This window comes from Hetaerina americana, unplaced genomic scaffold (assembly GCF_022747635.1).
Source record: "Hetaerina americana unplaced genomic scaffold, ioHetAmer1.1.p SCAF_1, whole genome shotgun sequence".
NCBI classification, from domain to species: Eukaryota; Metazoa; Arthropoda; class Insecta; order Odonata; family Calopterygidae; genus Hetaerina; species Hetaerina americana.
Window position 1 is genome coordinate 92,493,374 of NW_027286069.1, and position 21,269 is coordinate 92,514,642.

The 21,269-nt window shown below is 44.9% G+C and overlaps 1 protein-coding gene across 1 annotated transcript in view; it reads left to right on the forward strand.

Annotated features, from left to right (window-relative positions):
- The window catches only part of LOC139691257 (band 4.1-like protein 4A), a 288,090-nt gene that overhangs the window by 129,518 nt on the left and 137,303 nt on the right, over positions 1–21,269 (forward strand). Inside the window, exon 6 of the mRNA XM_071589044.1 lies at positions 183–280. Within this exon, the coding sequence (XP_071445145.1) occupies positions 183–280 (98 nt within the window). The remainder of the gene's footprint in view (positions 1–182; positions 281–21,269) is intronic.

Here is a 21,269-nt window from a genome sequence, read left to right on the forward strand (position 1 = left end):
GTGTGTTGGTTACACAGGATGATGATTACTTGGATACAAATGTTACCTTGAGAAATTTTATTTATTCACTTTTAAGATCTTACATTTAAGTGGTTCAATTTTTCAAACTGGTTGGCCTTGCATTAGAGAAGACGCTTAGCTGGGCAGCGACAATAATTTTTCTCTTATTCTCTCGTTTGCAGGTACCAGTTTTTCCTCCAAGTGAAACAAGACATTCTGCAGGGAAGGCTTCCGGTGTCTTTTGACCTCGCTGCGGAGCTGGGATCGTACGTCGTCCAATGTAAGTGCAGTGAACAGTCTATTTTCTTCTGTGGAAATGTTTTGTTTATAACGCCGCATGATTAACTTACTCAGCAATTTAGCCATTTCGAAAGAAAAATATTAGTACACTGTGTTTTTTTCATAAATTTAAGTCAAGGTTACTCATAGGTTATTCAGCTCCTGGACGCCTTTCATCTTCGGATTGTTTTGAAGCAATAATTTACTTTCCATGCTATAAAATATGAGGCAAATATGTGTCTATATACATGGCCTGAAAATATTTTTATTTCATACAAAGGTATTTGAATAATATAATAAATCCCCCAACTTCCAGGTTTATAACGATTACTTTTTTCTTACTAATGTGAGATGTGAAAATTCTTCTAGCAATGAGGACTGTGGGTCGTGAGAGATAATTTAGAAGATGACACTTAATTTTAGTAGATAATAGCACCTACAAACCACCCATATTGATTCCTTCCATCCAGCTAATGGAGAGTATTAAAGTAGAATGAGAAAAAGCATTTTAGGCGTGAATCAGGGAATCGACATTAATTCTAAAATAAAAGAAAGAAAAGACGCCCCAATACGCATTTCGGAAATGTTATTCGCTCAAAAAATCCGAGTGGCCAGTAAAAGTTTACCTTGGACATGAAGTTATGCCTTCACTAAGAGGAATCTGTCCTCGTGATAAAATCAACTCCAGGCATTACTTGTTCGCCACAATCAGTCGCTGGCTGAAAGAAAATACCTATCCCAAGTTCTCCGAATTCTGGTTCAGTCTTTGGTTTAAAAAATTGCTCCTTATGTGTGCCTACCGCCAAGTTAACACCGTAAATAAGTGCTCGTCCCATAATGCCCCTTCTTGCACTATCTTTCCGCGCGGCACGGCCTCGAGTATCTTTATTTATGAGATTTTGAAGGGTTACCGCCGTCTCAACAACATCGGGGAAAATTGCGTGAAATTTCTTACTCCGACCGCCTTGGAGGACGTATTTCCCTAAACCGGATGAGCAGGAATATCAATGTCAACGCAACAAATTGAGGGCTATTTTTCTCGATATCTTATGTATTTTAAAACCAATCTGGGTTTTTTCCTTGGAGATGCTAAGAGCTGGTGAGCGATTTGCAAAAATCAAGTTCGGCAAATTTTCTTAATCCCAAATTAGGAGCCTTTCCTATGTGTGCCGGTGGGAATAAATATTATTCTTTGATATTAGGTAATGTTTAAGCTATTTTTAAAAGGCATTTGATAGTTACGAATATGCAAATAAGAAATGGGGACATAGTTAATTATATGGATCCAATTTTAGTGCCTTTTGTGGAGGAAGGATTCCAATTTAGTTTCACATCAAGGCCGACGATTATTTTCTCTATTTTAATGCTATTTCTTTCACCATTCATATTCAAGACCTACTCGGATATTCCACTTCTTTGGGAGATCGAACCCTCGCCGTTGATTTTCGTTGTATTTCTTTGTAAAATTTGGTATGGATGAAATTGTCATAATCAGGCTTAGAAACTGCCTAAGTGATATATTAAAATTGAATAAAATAGTCGGTTCATTGTTAAACATCCACAAAAGTCGGTAAATGTTAACCAAAATGAACCTAATGGTTAACATTTTTCTATCAGGGTTTATCAGGGTTCCTCCTCGCTAACTTATGAATCATAACTGCAGTCTTTCCCTATATTTAAAATACCACTTTCTTAAACAAAGATTAACTGGTAAATTCACGGCCTGCGTTAATTAGGATAATGGCCTGTATTAAGGGAATAAAATGCCTAATGCTTGAATACAATTTGCATTTTATGGGAGTATGTGCCACATGTAGAAGTAAAATTTATCCACCAGCATTCCATACTTTGAATAGTTTCTGTACTCTGGAATACATAAATAAACGTTGCATCAAGTAATCAACAGATCCAACAAAAAATATTTTTTACCAATGGTTTGATGCCATGCAGGAAATTCATAATGAAATTTTCTGCTTGATGCTACCTTATCAGTATTTTAATTTTTTAACAGAGCCACAGCAGTTTCACAGGGTTGACACAAACCTAAAACGTGTTGATACGAGAAAACAGGTTGTTCAATGGATGATCCTGTTCAATATTAGTCATATGCAATTACATTAAATATTGTTTTATGGATATGAAGTACAGCGGTGAAATTAGATCTTACAAATACAGCTACAAACAGCCACATGTTTCGGCATTAATTGAATAGTTAAATTTCACCGTAGTGTAATCACTTCTAGTAATCTACGCAAGAGAAAACTGGGGAACCAACTGGCCAATCTGTTGCGCCACATGCGCAGAACAGTATTATCTGAACAAATTAAAGCTTTGGCCAAGAAGATTAGGAACAATAAAATCCTAATTGCATGGTAACATGATTTGACGACATAGTCCCGTAAAATGTATGAATTTTACTGTGAGGAGCTTAGCCATTGTTCTCGATTTAAGATTCCTCTCGTAAGATTTATAATTGATGGAGAGTTATTTCAGTCCGTTCCCGTTTCAAGAGCTATCCTATTTCTCCCGGATATTTTTTCTAACCAAAGTTTTAGTAATGAAGCGCGCAGGACGAAAGGATTTTCGTAGTAAAAGCACATCTCCCAGATGTACAGCGCAGGAAGAGAAAATTCACAACATTAGTCACGCGAAATTAGATTCCTTGGTAGAGACACAATAGAAACCTCTAAAAGACCCTGTCCAATGGATAAATATGTCCAATTTTCGAGATTTCACCAGACCGGGAAAGGCTGAATTTCTTTTTTTCCTTTTGTGGTTGTGTATAATTTGTTTTCTTTTATTAGCTAGACCAATCCGATACAAATCAGAAATCTCAATTGCTTATCGAGGCCTATAATTATCCGTCTCATTGATTCACACGTGGATGATATACAGGGAAAAATACCAATCGCGCTAGCTTTTTGCCATTAGAGTGAAAGCCACAGCAAGCGAATTTATTGCGCGCTTGTAATGTTCATTACACTTCACATTACGTTATCCTCATATTAATTTCGGCGACCCTGGATGAAGCCTAAATGATTATGCCATCAACAAGGAAACCTTATTTTATTTCTCCGACTACAGTAAAGGTACTACGAGGGTCATCCGGAAAGTAGTACCCGTTCGTGAAATAAAGACACAAAAGTAAATATTAACAAACATAAAAAATTTTATTTGAAAGAGGATACTTTAAACTACTTCTCAACATAATCTCCAAGCAAATTAAGGCATTTGTCATAACGTGTGACAAGTTTCTGTATTCCTGCTGCATAGTCCTTCGCCGCCAGCTCATTGAGATACGCGAGGGACCCATCTTGCACAAATTTTTGCATAATGCAGATGGTGTTTAACAATTTCATGAACAATTGTTCGAGAAACATTGGGAAAATGCTCACAGATGTCATCAATTGTGACGCGCCGATCGTTCCTCACGAATTCGTCAACTGAGCTCACCAGTTGGTCTGTAATGACAGACGGTCTCTCCGAACGCTCATCGTCGTGTGTGTTCCCCCTCCCCATGTTGAAGTTGCGACACCACCGCCGAACAGACGACTCGTCCATTACATTGTCTCCATACACCTCCTTTAACTGGCGATGAATATCACATGGGCGAACGTTTCTTGCATTGAGGAATTTAATCACTGCCCTCACTTCACAACTGGCGGCGTTCTCAATTTTTTTAAACATTGTAAACAATCACAGAAACAACACAGGCAATGCTAGCGTCACGCAACTTGGCTCAGAGAAGGCAGACAAGCCACTGAAGCTATCTGACCTCGTCCAGCGGCTACTCGCGTCGTCAGCACTTCATGCGGCACGAACGGGTACTACTTTCCGGATGACCCTCGTACAATATGTGGATCGACTTAGGAATTTAAGGCACCCAATGTGAAGTTGTCGATAACGCAGCAGAGGAGACATTTCATCACGATTTTTTTTTCATTTCAATCGCTACATATTAGACGAAAATATGACTCATGCTTTGTGTGAAATTCGAAGATGCAACCTGTTACAGCGTGTGGGCATCCGTCAGTTCAGACTGGCAGTTTTCAATCTGAACGTGAGAAGGAAACTAACATATTTTAAATATTGTTCATTATCTAGGCCTTGTATTAAGCAGATGAGTGACTCGGTGGAACGGCACATTTCATCTTTTAAATGTCATTAATGCCAATCAATTGGTATGAAGTTTTATTTGTAGTTCTTGCGCATCCAATTGTCTCAAATCCTCTCGCCGAGGGCCCGAAATTGAATGCAAAGGTGCATTGTGGTCCCAGCCTCAGCGTCATGTGGAAATCACAAAAGAACAGTGTATGCCATTCATATTAGTATAAGGCTTAATTGAGGAGATTTTTGCATAGTATTCAAGCTTTCTGCAGTGTATGGAAAGACGTTAAATTGTATTCTTCCTCCGACCAGCCATTTTTTTAAATGATTTATTTTACCTTGACCTAGAGTTAGTAATATATTTATGTTCCCACAGTAATTTGCTTTCCTCCGTTATTCTTTTTCGTTAACAACGTCAGCAATCATCGGAGATTACTTTCCCCTCCTCACAACTGGACTGAACGGATGTGGAATAAAGATAAATTTTCCAGTTGAAACGTTGCAAAATCTTCCAAATTGTGAGGAATTTTCCTGTTGTTACGCCATCCCATTCGGTCTCTGGAACGAATCCCATATTTACCGGACAAATCCCCTTTCTTTCATTAATTTGCTTTTTTCTGTGGTTATTCTATTAAAAGATCAGCGAACACATTTAAGATATCCTAGAGTAGAAAAACATTCTATGAAATAATCATTTACGACTAGCGGTACATGATGTAAGTTTTGTAAGTGCAGCTAACGGAAGTTTTACCAATGGTTTTGCCAGTTTATAGCTAGCTTAAAGCATCCTTCATTAATGAAAAAGTTCGCAACCTTCTGCAGTCATCATCCAATATCTTGAAATTTGCTTTTTGATATAATGTTGTACTTATATTTGATATCAAGTAAACTCTATGTCCAGAAGAGCAAGATATTGCCTTCATAAGAAAAAATATGTAGCTAATAGACAGCTTAACCGCATTATGTGCTTAAACAACTTTCATTCTGACGGCTGGTTCGGTGGGTTGAAGGTAGAGAGTACTTCTTACTAAGCCACGTGGCGTGTGAAATTCACCCAGGACAACGGGATCAGTTCCCTTCAGTGTCCCTTGTGGTTTCCCAGGAAGCTCTGGTACCTATAAAATCGCCCAGCTGAATTTGGCTTGAAATTCAAAGAGGCATTACCTGGATTTCATGACTCATCAATTAAATTTTCTATACATCACCCTTTGACCAGCGAAAACTCCTGCTACATCCTATTCCTTCAAAGGTTGTACCAATTAAAAAGAGGGAATCTCTTCTTAGTGGCGTAGCTAGGTTGTCGAAGAGCCCCTGAAGAGAATGAGCTTTGCGCCCCCTCCTAAGATTTTTTGACCTCTTAATTACCTACTTAATACAAGTAATGTTTAGCGAAAGTATTTGTTTTCAGAAGAATCAACTTTGAAAATGTGGTGGATGAGTAATTTTGAATTACGATAAAAAATAAAATACCTTACGTATCATCAAAATAATGTTAAGTTTGTTTAAAATAGGGGTTTTTCTCTCTTGGAGGACTACAAAAGAAGGGAACCCGCATCACAGCGTTTTGCTCCCCATAGGTTTGCCCGTCTCTCCTAGAGTGAATTCACGCTCACTTTTATCGTGCTGCCCATTCCTTTACAATCGATAGGTTTCCTCGCGCTTACTTCGATATTCATTGGGCATTTATCGCGGTCGTAATTAGATTGGGTGCCTTTACCTCGACGAATGTCCCCATGCCTTCGAACGCCACGGGCCTCGGGTGCGGCTGTGACTGGGAAGGGTGTGTGTCGGGAAGGGGGATGCGTACCAACGCCATTTACACCCTTTCCCGCTTTCCCCATGCCCGCGTTATTCTCCCTTCTTTCATAAAAAATTCTCTCCCGTTTCCCTACCTACCTTCCGTCTCCCTCTGCCTCCCTCGAGCCCCTTCCCTCCCTCTCGCCCATCTATCTCGGTTTCATTTCCCCGAAGGTGCACCGAGGATATCGGAAGGGATCCCGTCTCCCACACGCCCTCCCGGACTCACCTCCACCCCCATCCCCTCTCGCTCCTTCCGCCGGTTCCTAGAAACACTCCCACCCCCACTCACGCAGATTCGCTCGCACCCACAATCACGCACACGTACGTCCACGGCTGGCGACTCGCTCACGGAGCGTGCCGCGGAGCGAAATTCGATATCCGACTCCCGGCGGACGGGCGGGTGGTTGGGTGGGAGATGGCTCCGGGGGTTGCTGGAGGTGGAAGGGAAGGGGGTTGATTTGGACAGGACGAGTGGAATGGTAGGAGTGAGAAAGGGATTGCGCAATGAGAATCCGGGTGGAGTTCGGTCAAATACGAGACAAAGGGAGATAAAAACTGGCGTGGCGAAAATTTTAGGGATATTTTCGGTGGCTCAACGAAGTATCGCGACTTGGGAGGAGATCCTTAACCGGCTCTCACGAATTTAGCCATTCATGCGTGAGATAAATTTAGCTGTGGTATTCTAAAAATGCGAAATGACTAATGTAAAATGGGCAGGGTCACGGAAACCTTTATAAATATTTAGTTATGAGCGAAAACTCGAAATTTTAGTTCTGTATGTTCAGGTAAAACATAATTACAGATGATGTGAGAATGAAATATGTGCGAGTAAATGCTGAGAAACACCGCTGTCGTTTGGCAGAAGTCCTACGTATGCCCATTAAAAGTCGATGTCAAGGCAATGCCATTTGACAGTAAAATTGAAGAAATTGTTGTATTGCAACGGCTTTATGATTTGCTGAAGTACATTACTAACCTTTATTTCTCAATCACTGCCATCGTAAAACAAAATGGTATGTGTCTAAATTATGGTTTACGTCGGTAGGCGTTTTTTTAGAGTCACTCCATTACAATTTTAATATACGGCTTAGTGCGTGAACCCATGTTTTTCAAATTTTAGACAATAAAGAAAATTAAGCCGCTTTATGGAGGGAAGGTTAAAAATTTATTTGGCATTCCATTAATTTTCATGTGCTGAAATTTCAACGGTGCGGTAGGACGAAATTAGAATGCATATCACATGCTCGGGACGTTCACAAAAATATTTGAAATTCATAATAGTTCATGAAAAACGTTCATATAAAAAAAAACGGTAATCAACTATAATGAAATTTTATCCTGACATATGTCTGCATTGAGCTGCCCACGTTCCCAAATTCAGATCTACTCCTAGTATTCCGGTATTATTCGCGTTAAATATATATTAAACGCCTTGTGACATTTCTATCCTGAGCAATTTTACTGAAATAACCAATAGCTGTATACGATTTTTTCTTCTATTCAAACTAACCGAAAGTTTGACTTAAAAATACACGATCAAATCCAGAATTATTCTCCAATGGGCCAATTGTCTATCCCCCATAAAAATTGCCCAGTTGTTTGTTACAGAGCCGGACGTCGACGGAGCTAAACTTAAATCCCAGGTCAATTGACCTTAAGTGATGGTCGATTCTTAGGTTGAGATTAGAAATTATCAGAAATGAACTCATGTAAACAAGGTGCGCTCGATTTTATGACATTTTCATCTAAAAATCTGCTCATATAATTTCTATACAGTTTACTTAGATTTAGTGTAGGTGTGAAAGAAACGACCTACCCTCCCATTGAACCTACTAGTTTGGGGTTTTACGCAAAACTCGTTTTCTGCGAGGGCCACCCCGTCGCCGATTCCATCGTTGCTCCGACGGGTCTTTTCGCAGGGGAGGCCGCGGTGGTCCTTGATACTCACCCTCCGAGGCACCTATCCGATGAGGGAGCGTGGGAGTCAGATTAGACTGAGCGAAATAAGTACAGTCGCCCTAGGGTGTTCCGAAACCCACGCTATCGTCGTCGTTAGAAGGCCAGAGGAGGAGCCACCCCGCTCTCCCTCCCTCCCTTGCCTCTACATCCCCATCCCTCCTTCTCCGTGTGTCGATGGTCAGAAGAAGAATGGGATGTGGGAGGGCGAGGCCGCGGGTTATTACGGGCGGGGCGAGTTATGCTGGGAGAGGGGCGGAGGAAGAGGGAAGGGTGGCTGGGAGAGTCTATCGCTTCCGAGGCGTGGGCTCGGTCATTCTCACGTGCTGTCAATCCGCGACCGCAGGACGATAGATCCCACACGGATTTATGCCGCTCGACAGGTCATAACACAACCGCCGTCACCCCGTGGGCCGTGGAGAGGGGAGTTGGAGGGGATAGGGCGTGCGTGAGCTTGTGTTTGTGGGGGAAAGAAAGAGAGAGAGAGGTATAGATGGGACGCCGTGATGGGAGGAAATGGGTGTGTGGCTATGACCACGGCATAGGAAAGTGAGTCGGGGTGACGGACTGGGGGACGGGAGGGAGAATACGTGGGCGTGTGTGTGTGTGTGTTCGCGGACGGAGAGAGCCCAGGAAAGACTTCGCTAGCTCTCCAGGTTTGATCGCTTGATATCGCTCAACGGCCCCGAGTATGTTCAAGTACATCCTCGTGGGCAGGGTTACAGCTAACGACGTCTCAGAATGAGTTCTCTTTCTCCGACACCCCCCCTTTCCTTTCGATTTCCCTCTTCCCTTCTTCCACCCCTTCGTCAATGTGCAACGTGATCGCTTCATTTCTCCCACTTCATCCTTCCCGGGGAGCTGACGTAAAATGGTATGTCTCTGTCATCCGGCTGTCACACATCACTCGAAACGCCATATTGCCTTCTCTTTTTGGAGTAGCACACTTCCGGTCGGCCCGTCATTTCATTCATTGGTATTCCCATTCGTATGGACACTGTAAATGCGTTATGGGAAATATTTTAAAAGTTAGGGAGTTAGTTCGCAGATTTTGCATTTTCACTCACTTTCATATATTATTCCTGATCCCTGCCCTCATTGGATAGGATTAAAATTAGGCACCACACCGCATTTTATCAACCCGAAGGCCGGTTTGATAGGTGAGAATAGGGCTCATCTCTTGATAAGCTGTACAGTGTGTGAAAATCTGGCGCCTATTTCCTCTCCCCATATCGCTTCAGATTTCGCAGAAAGTTCTGGTGGCCAAAAGATCCCCCACAGCTTAGGTTTATCTGCAGACGCTTAGAGTAATCGCATGAACCCAAGTCCCCTGCGAGCTGCAAACACTCTACCTTGTATACTGTTAGTCGCCTCGTTGAGCAAAAGCGTAGAAACGGCAAAGCTTGTCCCGTTTGAGCTTCCTTCGGGTTGCATTCTGATTAAAACTCTCATAAAGCCTTAAAATTCTTTAAGTCATCCGAAAAGCGTAACGGCTATGAATCTATTCTTGGTCCAGGTGGCCTTCTGAGCCCGACCCAACTCTTTTTCTTTAGATAACATGAGCATCGTTTCCTGGTCAATCTGCCATATTTTTAAATTTCCTTTAATAAGTTACCACCCAGAATTAATTATTTAACGTGTAAGTCTCCGCTGGACTAATATGTCAATTTTCCGTTTTCCATTTGCTGACTATATTTGACTTTTTTATTCAGTCTCTTTAGAAACCTTTTTGCAGTCTCAAATACCGTTGCTGCAGCTGTTTAAATTGAATTTTAACTGCGAATGTCAAGTGCCCATTGAAGTGGAGCGAGCTAACGTAGGCTTTCCTTTTTTTTCATTTCCAAGAATTTCACTGAAGCAGATAAATGCACACAAAGAGCTTGAAGGAAAAAGATATATCTCTCAATTTATGACTTAATCGTCTTGTTTTACTGCCCGTCAATCCAAGCGGTCGCTTTGAAAAAAGCGTAAAAATAAACAGGTTCTAGTTTTAATATTTTATCTCCTTTCAATATAGGTATATTTGATGTTTCCATTTTTTAGTTAAGTCTAATTCACTTATTTGTCGCAGTTAAAAACACCAGTATAAAAATAAAGAAAGCATTATTATTTTTAATGTTTACTTTTACTAAATACTATCTATTTTATACCAATTTTATGAAATAATAAATAAATAAATATATATATATATATATATATATATATATATATATATATATATATATATATATATATATATATATACACATTCAAACACGAAATACCGCCAAACGGCGAATAAATACTCATATGTCGCCAAGCGCCCCGATTCTTTAGCCAAGAGATGGCGTCAGGGGGCTGTTTCACCCACCAAAGGAGAAATACACCACACACAAGAGGAAAAGAATCGGCGCGCTTGGCGACATATTAGACCCACGGTTCTCAGGGTAAATTACGTTTTCTCGATAGCTGCCTCGATAGCAGGACGTGCCTGTGTTCACCGAGTGTCTAAAATTCGCCGGCGTCCGAGGCTTCGGCCGCCGGGGTTTGGAGAGCGGCACTGCCGGACTCTCTCGGAAATCGAGGTTCCGATCGTGTTTTGTTTCGAGCGGCGGTTGACCGCCTAGTTCATCAAGAAGCGTGCGGTTTGACTCTCGACTTCTTCCGCCGGGAAGGCCGTACTTTTGTTTTGTTTACTGGATCAAGACTGACCTTGACTCCTGGTGTAGAGCTTAGGCTCCTTTTTATTTGCTACCGCCGGGTGCGTGTGGCCGGGAGGGAGCGTTCGTGAGTGTTTTTTTTCCTTTCTTTCCTTCTTGGAGTGCTTTCAGTGCGCTCTTCTTCTTTTCTTGGCGCTGGCGTGCTCCATTTGATTTCTTTCAAAATGGTCGTACGTCGCGTAAACACGCTCGCCTTGCAAGTTGATGAGAAGGCGAAACCCCCTACTCCGTTGGAGGTCCACCTCTTTACACTAGAGTCGCTGGGCCTCACACCCGAAGAGATTGTGGCGATCCAATTTGGATATAACCGCCATTTGGTATTCCTGAAGTTGGCAACTGAAGCTACTATGAAGAGGATTCTAGATAATATCCCACGAAAACTACCGTTTCCATCCAAAATTGATCCGAGGACGACGATTACCATTGACGAGACCTCCGGTAGCCCTTGTAATGTCAGGGTTCTATGTCTCCCCGTGGAGACCCCATTGGAAGATATAACAGGCGAGCTTCAACGTTTTGGAAAAATCCATCGCTCGTGGGAGAACAGGTGGGAGGGCGACAAATTGGCACGCGTGTTGACAGGTACGAGAGTGGTGCGGATGACGGTCGAAAGAAATATCCCCTCGTACCTCCACATCGGCGGCAACCGGGCCATCATCATCTACGAGGGTCAGCGCCGCACCTTCGCCCGTTGCAACCAAGAAGGCCACGAGCGCAAGACCTGCCCTCGGAACCAGGGAGGGAAGAGCTATGCGGAGGCAATGTTTTTGGCCTCCAATCCGAACACCGCCGAAGAGATAGATGAGCCCGAGATGGCTGTGGAGGAGAGGGCGCGGTCCCTGATACTTATCGAGGGTGCGCCCCCAGCTGTTCCCGCCGAACCCCCGCATCCCCCTCCATTCGGAGGGAAACTTCAGAGGGAACGAAAGTCGTCAACGGAAGAAAGGGATCCGAAGAAGAAGAGGACGGACGACATTGCACTGCTGATTTCGAGCATTGATCAAGCTGCGGTCCCTACCAGCTCGGATACACACTCACGACCACCAGCCCCCATCTCCGTGACCCCGTCAAAAGAGGACAGATCATCCTGCGTCCTTCCTTTCTCTGGCCACGCCAACGATGCGTTCTTCCCGCAATCCTTGCTTCACGGGCTTCCAACTCCCCGAGAATCACGGGTGACAGCGGGGGAGGATGTATCCGATTACGACTGTCACCCTTCCTCAACGGCGGGCCCCTCGATTACTGTGTCACGGAAAATCAAGAAAGTATCACCGGCCGCGGAAGTTGACACATGTACGAGCAAAACCTTGTCGACGTCAACAATCCCAGACATTCCATCCTCATTCTCCTTTGAGGACAGCCAAGGTGTCGACGATCTTCCCAGGGCTCCTCTAGAGGCGGACCAATTCGACCGGTCTCCTCTAATTTCTCCCGATGGGGCCCCTTCGGCAGAAGACCACCAGTCCGCCACCCCGCCCCCCCCTGAGGCCACCTCCTGGGCTGGGACGGCCCACAGCTCTGCTCGCTCGAACAGGGCCCCCCGTGGAATGCCGCCGAGTAACCCGCTCTTCGTAGAGACCACGGCTGGGTCTTCCTCTTCGGACGAGGTCGGAAGGGAGGTATGCGGGGACAACTCGAGACCTCGATCGTCGACCCGTCGGACGAAGCGTCCCGGGAAGCGGCGAAGCACTCGTCGCCCGGGTTCGAGCCGCGACCGAAGCGACGTAAGCCATGACCAGGACTCTGGTAAGTGATGTCCGGTGCCCATAGCTGTCCTCTCATTCCACCAATGAATATTATTTCGCTTAATATTGCTGGCGTTTATAGCGCTTTAAAAATTGCAGCCCTCCAACGTTTTTTCCGCGACCTTAGGGCTGATGTAATCCTCCTTCAAGAGGTAAAGGAGGGCATAGTCTGGGATGCGAACATCTTTCAGGCTATCGGCAATTTCGCCGAAAGTCATTCTGGCACCACCACCCTAGTCCGAAATGGCATTTCGTTCTCTCATGTTCGCCGCCACCCCTCGGGCCGAATAACGTCCGTTATCGTGAATGGTATCCATATCACAAACCTTTACGCTCCCTCCGGTGAGCGCGCGAGGGCAGAGCGCGAAACTTCTCCTCCCCTACCTGTATTCCTTCTCGGGGAAGGCCATATTGGGCGGAGATTTTAAAACTATCTACCGCCGAGAGGATAGTGCCTCGAACAGGGATAACGTGACATACTATCCAAGCCGGGCGCTCTCACTGATGCTCGACTCCATTGGAGCGATTGACGCAGTGCGTTCTTATTGCGCCGGTCCCGCCCCCTTCACGCGATCAGGGCCTAACTCTCGGACGCGGATTGACTACCTCTTCGTCTCGACATCCCTTAAGAATGATGTCCAGACAGTGGACACCCTCCCGGTGTCCTTCTCTGATCACTGCGCAGTGATCATGAGAGTTACGTGCCCGGACACAACCCCGGGCGCGCACGTCCACCGCTGCGGCTCCGTGTGGCGCATGGACCTCCGCGTGTTGGAGGACGCGACTCGTCGTGATTCTATCCGCACCCGGGTGTGTGCACTGATCGCGGCTCTCCGCCCCGGTGCAAACCTCGCTCTATGGTGGGACGAGGTTTTCAAACCCCGCATTGTCACCCATATCAAAAGGCAAACTTTCGAGTGGCGTAGGGAAAAGAACTACACCATCTCCTTCTACCGCCGAGCGCTGGAAGAGCTCCTGCGTAAGGATGTGGCGCCGGAGAGTTTCCACGCCCAAGTGTCGTCCCTAAAAAAAATTATCCTTGGCCACGAGCTCCAAAAATACGCTCCCCAACAGTGGCAAAAAGAACTGGACACGGATAAAGGGGGCCCCCTAACGCTATCTGAGCTTCGGCGCTGGATGAAATCCAACCCTGGCTCCGATATAGACAGAATCCCTGTCAGAGAATCTGCCGCCGGTGACACCAACCTCCTTAAGGAAGCGGGCCGGCACTTTCAAAACACCTTTAACAGGTATCCTCCATGGAAGGAGGGAGACGCACCCCCTCTCCCCCCTCTCCCTACGCTTCCCACAGACCAAAAAGACGATTTTTGTCGAGACATAAGTTCAGACGAACTGGACTGCGTCTCCTCCATGTTCCCGAAGGGCAAAGCACCCGGCTTGGACGGCCTACCCTTTGAATTTTATCTAGCGTACTGGGATGTTTTAAAACCTATTTTAACCCACCTTTTTAACTGCATTTTAGCTAGCGGCTCTCTGACTGCAAGTCAGAGGACCGCCGTGATAACGCTTATACCAAAGAAGACGCGGCCAAAGTCGTTCAACGACTTCAGGCCAATCGCCCTTTTAAACGCAGACTATAAAATATTGGCGCACGTCCTACGATGTAGAATGACGGCTGCTGCCGACATCGTCCTCTCTCCATCCCAGAACGCCGTGTCGAAAACGCGAAACATTTTCGATGCGGCACTTTTAATTCGCGACATCATTTTTTCCGCCCCCCTGTATGGCGATCGTTTTTTATCACTGGTGGCTATCGATCTTGAGAAAGCATTTGACCTGGTCCGGATCGAATGGATTCTCACCGTGCTCAAGAAGATGGCCTTCCCCGAGTACTTCATTCGTGCCGTATCAACGATGTATAACGGAACATACTCTATAATTAGGATAAACAATGCCACATCGCCGCCCATCCCCGTCAGTAACTCCGTTCGGCAGGGCTGCCCACTGTCAATCCTGCTGTTCGCTCTTGCCTTAGACCCCATACTCAGACGACTACAGAGCAGTGGAATCGGGGTACGTCGTCACGGCGCCGTCTGCCTGGGCGTCGCATACGCTGACGACATAACGCTCTTCGTAGACGACCCGTCCCACATGGCCCTAGCCCACGACATATTAACGTCATATGAGCAGGGTGGTATCTTCCTCAATAACCGGAAATCCGGGTTTTTGCTGCTGAAGGGCGACCGGCCCTCGACCTCCATCGGTTGGTCAGAAGCGCCCTCGCTCAAAATCTTGGGGTTCTGGTAGGAGAGGGAGTTGGCTCCCACGATTGAGCGAAACTGGGGAATTATTGACCATCATGTAAAATGGAGTGTTGGAAAGCTTTCACTCCCTTCCCTCCCGATCGTGACCCGCGTCCGCCTCCTCAACCAGATTGTCTTCCCAAGGATATGGTATGTGGCCCATCTTTGGCCCTTACCCACTAAATACAACGCATACTTTATTAGAGTGTCCAACCAAATGATCTGGAATGGCTACGTAAAGAAAGTGTCCCGAAACCAGCTCTATGGCCCGTTTGAGCAGGGTGGTCTCAATTTAACCGATACAGCTCTAAAGGCGAAGGTGGTCTATGCGAAGCTTAGCCTGCGCATCCTCGGCGGTGACGACGCGTGGCGCAAGGCACTCCTCAAGGACGCGTGGCAGGAACTCGCGCGCGACGTATGCCACCGGAGGGCATTTGATGAAACGAAAAAAGTCGCTTCTCTCCTGCGAGATGGAGAAGCAATTCGAGTGAAGACCCTGTATGTCAGAGCGCTTACCGAGCAGCAACAAAATACATCCAAAAGAACGATTTCTTGGAAAAACTGGGCGACCAGCAGGGCGAACGATGAGGCACGTAGTGGAATGTTTAATCTAATCGCGAACATAGTCATGACGAGGGAAGTGAGGCACCACCTTCGGCTAGCCAATTCGCCCCTTTGTCCGTCATGCGGTCGAATAGACAACGTCGCGCATCTCATCCTTGGATGCAACGATAAAATCAGAGAATGGGAAGCTCTAAAAAAGATCTATAAAACCTGGGACGTGTTCGGTGGTGGTGCCATTACCGACATGAATCTGATCACCTTGAACTTTCGGCTCTTTCCGAGCTTTAAATCCTTCATAATGACCACCCTAATCGTGGAATTCACACAGATGAGAACCGCGAATAAACATTCCGCTAAAGGCATGCAAGCATTGGTGGAACGGATGTGGCTGCCCCCGGTACCGGACACACTTCGTCCGTGGTTAAAAAGTTGTTTTTCTGAATAACTGTGCTTCAAAGCTATAAATAATCCCAACCAAATCTAATGTTCCGCTGCTAATCCAAATATTTCCTTCTATATTTTGTGAACCCTGCATTTATTATTTCCTTCAACAGTATTGTTCATGGTCACAATTGTTTCATGCAATGTATATGAATTTATGTCTATGTAAGTGTGTAACCATAGTAAGAAAAAAAAATACTCTGTAACCATAATCTGTAAGCTGACAATGTGTACAATGTAAACACTAGCAGTGTAACATACTAGACCGAATAAAACTAAATTGAACCATAGCTCAAGTGGTTAAGAGCATCCGCCCGGCAAGTGGAAAGATCCGAGGTTCGAGTCCCGGTCAAGGAAATATTTTTACTCTTGTGATCCGTTCGATTCCGCCTTCCCCACCTTTATTGTGTTCGTCCTTTATATGTGTTCCTATCCCTTTTCCTTATATCTGTTTCTGTATATATGAGTATTTATTCGCCGTTTGGCGGGATTTCGTGTTTGAATGTGTATTTGGCCAATGTGGCTCATCTCTTTCTTCTGGCTATGCGTGCCACGAAACGCACTGTTCCTTTCCTGTATGATGTTGTATGAATTCTAACCCACTGTCCTTTCCTCTTGTGTATTGTCTATTTCTCCTTTGGTGGGTGAAACAGTCCCCTGACGCCATCTCTTGGCTAAAGAACCGGGGCGCTTGGCGACATATTAGACCCACGGATCTCAAGATAAATTACGTATTCTCGATAGCTCAAGTGTTTAAGAGCATCCGCCCGGCAAGTGGAAAGATCCGAGGTTCGAGTCCCGGTCAAGGAAATATTTTTACTCTTGTGATCCGTTCGATTCCGCCTTCCCCACCTTTATTGGGTTCGTCCTTTATATGTTTCTATCCCTTTTCCTTATATCTGTTTCTGTATATATGAGTATATATATATATATATATATATATATATATATATATATATATATATATATATATATATATATATATATATATATATATATATATATATATATATATATATACACACACGAGGGTCATCCGGAAAGTAGTACCCGTTCGTGAAATAAAGACACAAAAGTAAATATTAACAAACATAAAAAATTTTATTTGAAAGAGGATACTTTAAAGTACTTCTCAACATAATCTCCAAGCAAATAAGGCATTTGTCATAACGTGTGACAAGTTTCTGTATTCCTGCTGCATAGTCCTTCGCCGCCAGCTCATTGAGATACGCGAGGGACCCATCTTGCACAAATTTTTGCATAATGCAGATGGTGTTTAACAATTTCATGAACAATTGTTCGAGAAACATTGGGAAAATGCTCACAGATGTCATCAATTGTGACGCGCCGATCGTTCCTCACGAATTCGTCAACTGAGCTCACCAGTTGGTCTGTAATGACAGACGGTCTCCCCGAACGCTCATCGTCGTGTGTGTTCCCCCTCCCCATGTTGAAGTTGCGACACCACCGCCGAACAGACGACTCGTCCATTACATTGTCTCCATACACCTCCTTTAATTGGCGATGAATATCACATGGGCGAACGTTTCTTGCATTGAGGAATTTAATCACTGCCCTCACTTCACAACTGGCGGCGTTCTCAATTTTTTTAAACATTGTAAACAATCACAGAAACAACACAGGCAATGCTAGCGTCACGCAACTTGGCTCAGAGAAGGCAGACAAGCCACTGAAGCTATCTGACCTCGTCCAGCGGCTACTCGCGTCGTCAGCACTTCATGCGGCACGAACGGGTACTACTTTCCGGATGACCCTCGTGTGTGTGTGTGTGTGTGTGTGTGTGTGTATATATATATATATATATCTTTTTAGCGCTTAGACTGGGAAATATTATTTGAAAAAGAATTTTCATGTTCCTTATAAACCTAGCTCTTCTTCTTTAGTCAAACGCAGGCAATGTCGTGATGAAGTAAAAGCGCACGTCAGCAAGAAGCAATTTAGTACCGTGGAGTACGTGGGTGTAGCACACAGTGTACACACCTGATCTCTATATAATTTGTGTATTTAATAGCACAATGCCGTACCAAGTAGCTTGAATTCATTCCCTTCTCCTCTCGTTTTAAAATCGTTTGCTTTCTATATAATATATAGTATGGCATCCCCGAACGATTTATGTGACTATTGCCCTCTGTCGATGAAAACGCGGTGGAAGAGAGGGTACGGAACGAGCATTTGCCAGTTGCAGGTGAAGGAGTACTCCGTGGAGCAACTTTGAACTACGGGGGTATCAGTATGACAAACAGTAAAACGAGGGAAGGCATAGAAATGATTTGGTGTGCACTCGGACGGGTGGCGTTGTTATGGGGCGCCGAAGAGGGGGAAGCGGGGTCGAGAGGAGGGAATCGGAAAATTGGGATTTCGGTCCGGGGGAGGGCGGCTGATGAGATCGATGTGCAGGTGGTGAGCACTGAGGAATGGGGACCACAGAACTCGACGCGGTATTGGGGCTTTCCGCTCGACCTGTGGTCATTCCCTACTCGCCCCCCATCCCTCCCACTCCCTCTCACTCTATCTCTCTTTCGCTCTCGCACACATACACCCACTCACTCATGAGCAGCTAGTGGATTAACACGTATCACGAGGGAGAGGCGGAGGAGAGGGGAGACATTTGGGTCTATTGCCTTCCGTGTTCCTGTCGCCGAGGGCTCTTTCGATCGTTTAACTTTTCGGAAAATATTCTGGGGATGGTAAACTCATTTGTTGGCAATGATAAAAATTGCTCGCGGCGGATGAAAGCGTCTATTATTCGAAAGTGAGAATGCGCACATGAGATTAATATGTTCACAATAAGGTATGCATTGACCGAGAAAAACGCGTACGTCCTGTGATCATGCAATTTTCTGTTTATTAGGAGACATCACATTACAACGTGATTTAGATTTATGATACTGGTGGGTTTATATTCCAGATAAATTCTTAACGCTGCTTTATTCATTTTGACGTTTATCAGTATCACTTGCATTAGTTATATTTTAATTAATTATCATTTTCTTTAATGAGCCTCGTTATTAGACTGGTATGAGGCTGGCTCCATCCAGAGGTCATCGCCAATTTCGATGATTCTATATTTAGGGATGCTTTGCTATGTACATTTTTTGGCATAGTATATCTCGCATCTGATTTTAATTATTTTTCAAATACCACTTCTCGTTACAACATTTTACTTAAAACACTATTGAGTTGGCTACAATTATATTCGCTAGCAATATTTTTGGAGTCGATTAGATTATGAAGTACCTTTCACTACACGTTGACGTTCTGTTCGTCAGAATTTCCCGGAGGTTCTTTTTGTGCCAGGCGAAAGGTCTTTTTCTTAATATTGTCCGACCTCTTTCACATGCTTATCTTAATTTACTGAGAATTTTAAGAATAAAAAAGAAATATTTTAAAAATTATTCGCAATTACCCCTGAGGTTTTGTGTGCTAAAAGTTCAAGATGCAATTAAAGAAATTGGGCGTTTGAGTGCCTAACGATACTTAGCAAATCAGAATATCTCGGTCTGAAACTTCCCAAAGAGAAGTATTTCATCATAACTTGATCTCCGACTCACAAATTGCGCCTGCTTTTAACTTTTCCACCGCTTCCAAACGATTACGATACAAATTTAAACAAAAAAAGGAAGACGTGTCTGGCAGTCGGCGCAGGGGAACCAAGGTGTCGAAGAAGAGGTCTGGAGAAGTTTGTGGAATCACGAGATTTCTAAGGCGCCAACGAGTGTGAGGGATTAACTCATAGGTGGGGCGAGAGCAGAGAAAAGCTAGGTGGAGGTGGAAGAGAAGAGGAACGTGGGAGGAGGTCAGGAGGAGGGGGGGGAAGGTGTAACGACAAGGGAGAGCTGTTATAATGGAGAGTCAAATTAAGATGTCAACAGGTTTATGAGAAGAGCCATGCGTCGCCATACGCCTTAATTAAGAGCGCCGTTTTCATTACTATTTCCTTCCTCACCCTTCTCCACCTCTCTCCGCTCTCTTAACCCTCTTAATCTCACCCGACCTCTTCACCCTTCGTCAAACACCTACCTCCATCACCACAAAGGCAGCACGTGTTTATAGACGAGAAGGACCCCTACTCGTCGCGGCATTTCCCACCACACCTATCCTTCACCTCCTTCACCTCCACCTCCTCCCCTCCCTTCCCTCTACACGTCGTGGCGTGCACGCATCTCTTCAAAAAATCCTCTCCCTCCCCTCCTCAACGCACTCTCCCATACTCCTCACCCCACCTTCTTCCTAGTCTCTTCACACCACCTCAATTTTCTTTTATGTTTCGTCACCTAATCTTTTTTCTTTTGTTTTATTTTTTTATTAATGTTTTCCGTATCAAACGGAAATCCTCCTCCGTCGTCTCGGTATTTCATCTCCCTCCTCCTCCACCGGATGAGAGGGCGGGTGCCGGAGGGAGTCGAGTGTCTAGGGACTATGGTGCGAGGTGGGAGGAGCGAGGAGGTCCTTCCTACCCCGCGTAGGGGGTAAAAAAGAGAAACGAATAAAGCGGGTGCTTGATGCATTTTAATGAACCGCCACTCGCCCCGCTTGCGCGCAAGCAGAGTCAGAACGAAGGGAAATATTGCGCCTAATGCGTGGAGGCGTCGGAGCGAGAGCCTTTAACAAGGAACAATCGCATTGGGAGAGGTTTGGTGGAGTAGGGGGATTGGGGATGCGGAGTAGTGGCGGTAGCAAAAAAAGGAAAGTAAGGAATGAGGGGAGAGTTGGGTCGGGCGGATGTTGAGAGTGGGGCAACCAGTTTTCACTGGGGGTTGAAAAAAAAAGAAATTCACATAAAACTTCTTAGAAAAAAATATCGAGATGCATTATTACCATCTCGCATTGCAGTCGCGGACGTAAACTACGCAAAGTGACATCTAAGGCTTTAATTTTTGTGCCGCTCGGATAAATAAAAAGCTAGCAATTATCCATCCTTCCGGCGGATGCTTTCTTTTTTTCTTCCTACTTATCGCGGGTTGAAACCGAGATGTGCACTTTTTTTTACCAACCTCCCCGAGTGTCGTGTAAAAAAAGTGGAAGGAAATAAAATGGGCGCACGCGATTACACGTGGATGAGCACCGAAAGGCGAACCCGTGACCAACCGACCGAAATTTTTCTTAGCAGCAAGGCGCCTTCCCCCTCGCCGCGCCCACCCGACGCCCTCGCTCATTCTGGGCGTGACAGCTACGTGTCTGGGGGTTAGTGCCTCTGGCACCCAACCTTCCCCTCCAGCAACCCTTCCTGTTGAGATTTCTTACGATGAGTGAATGGGAATGCAACCCGAGAGACGAGGACGTATTTCTTTTTATCCTCGGAGGATGTTTAAAGCACAGAGTTTTAATAATTAAAGGTGATCAAAATGACACCAGGAGATATAAAGAAAACTTTATGAATAGATTTTCACACC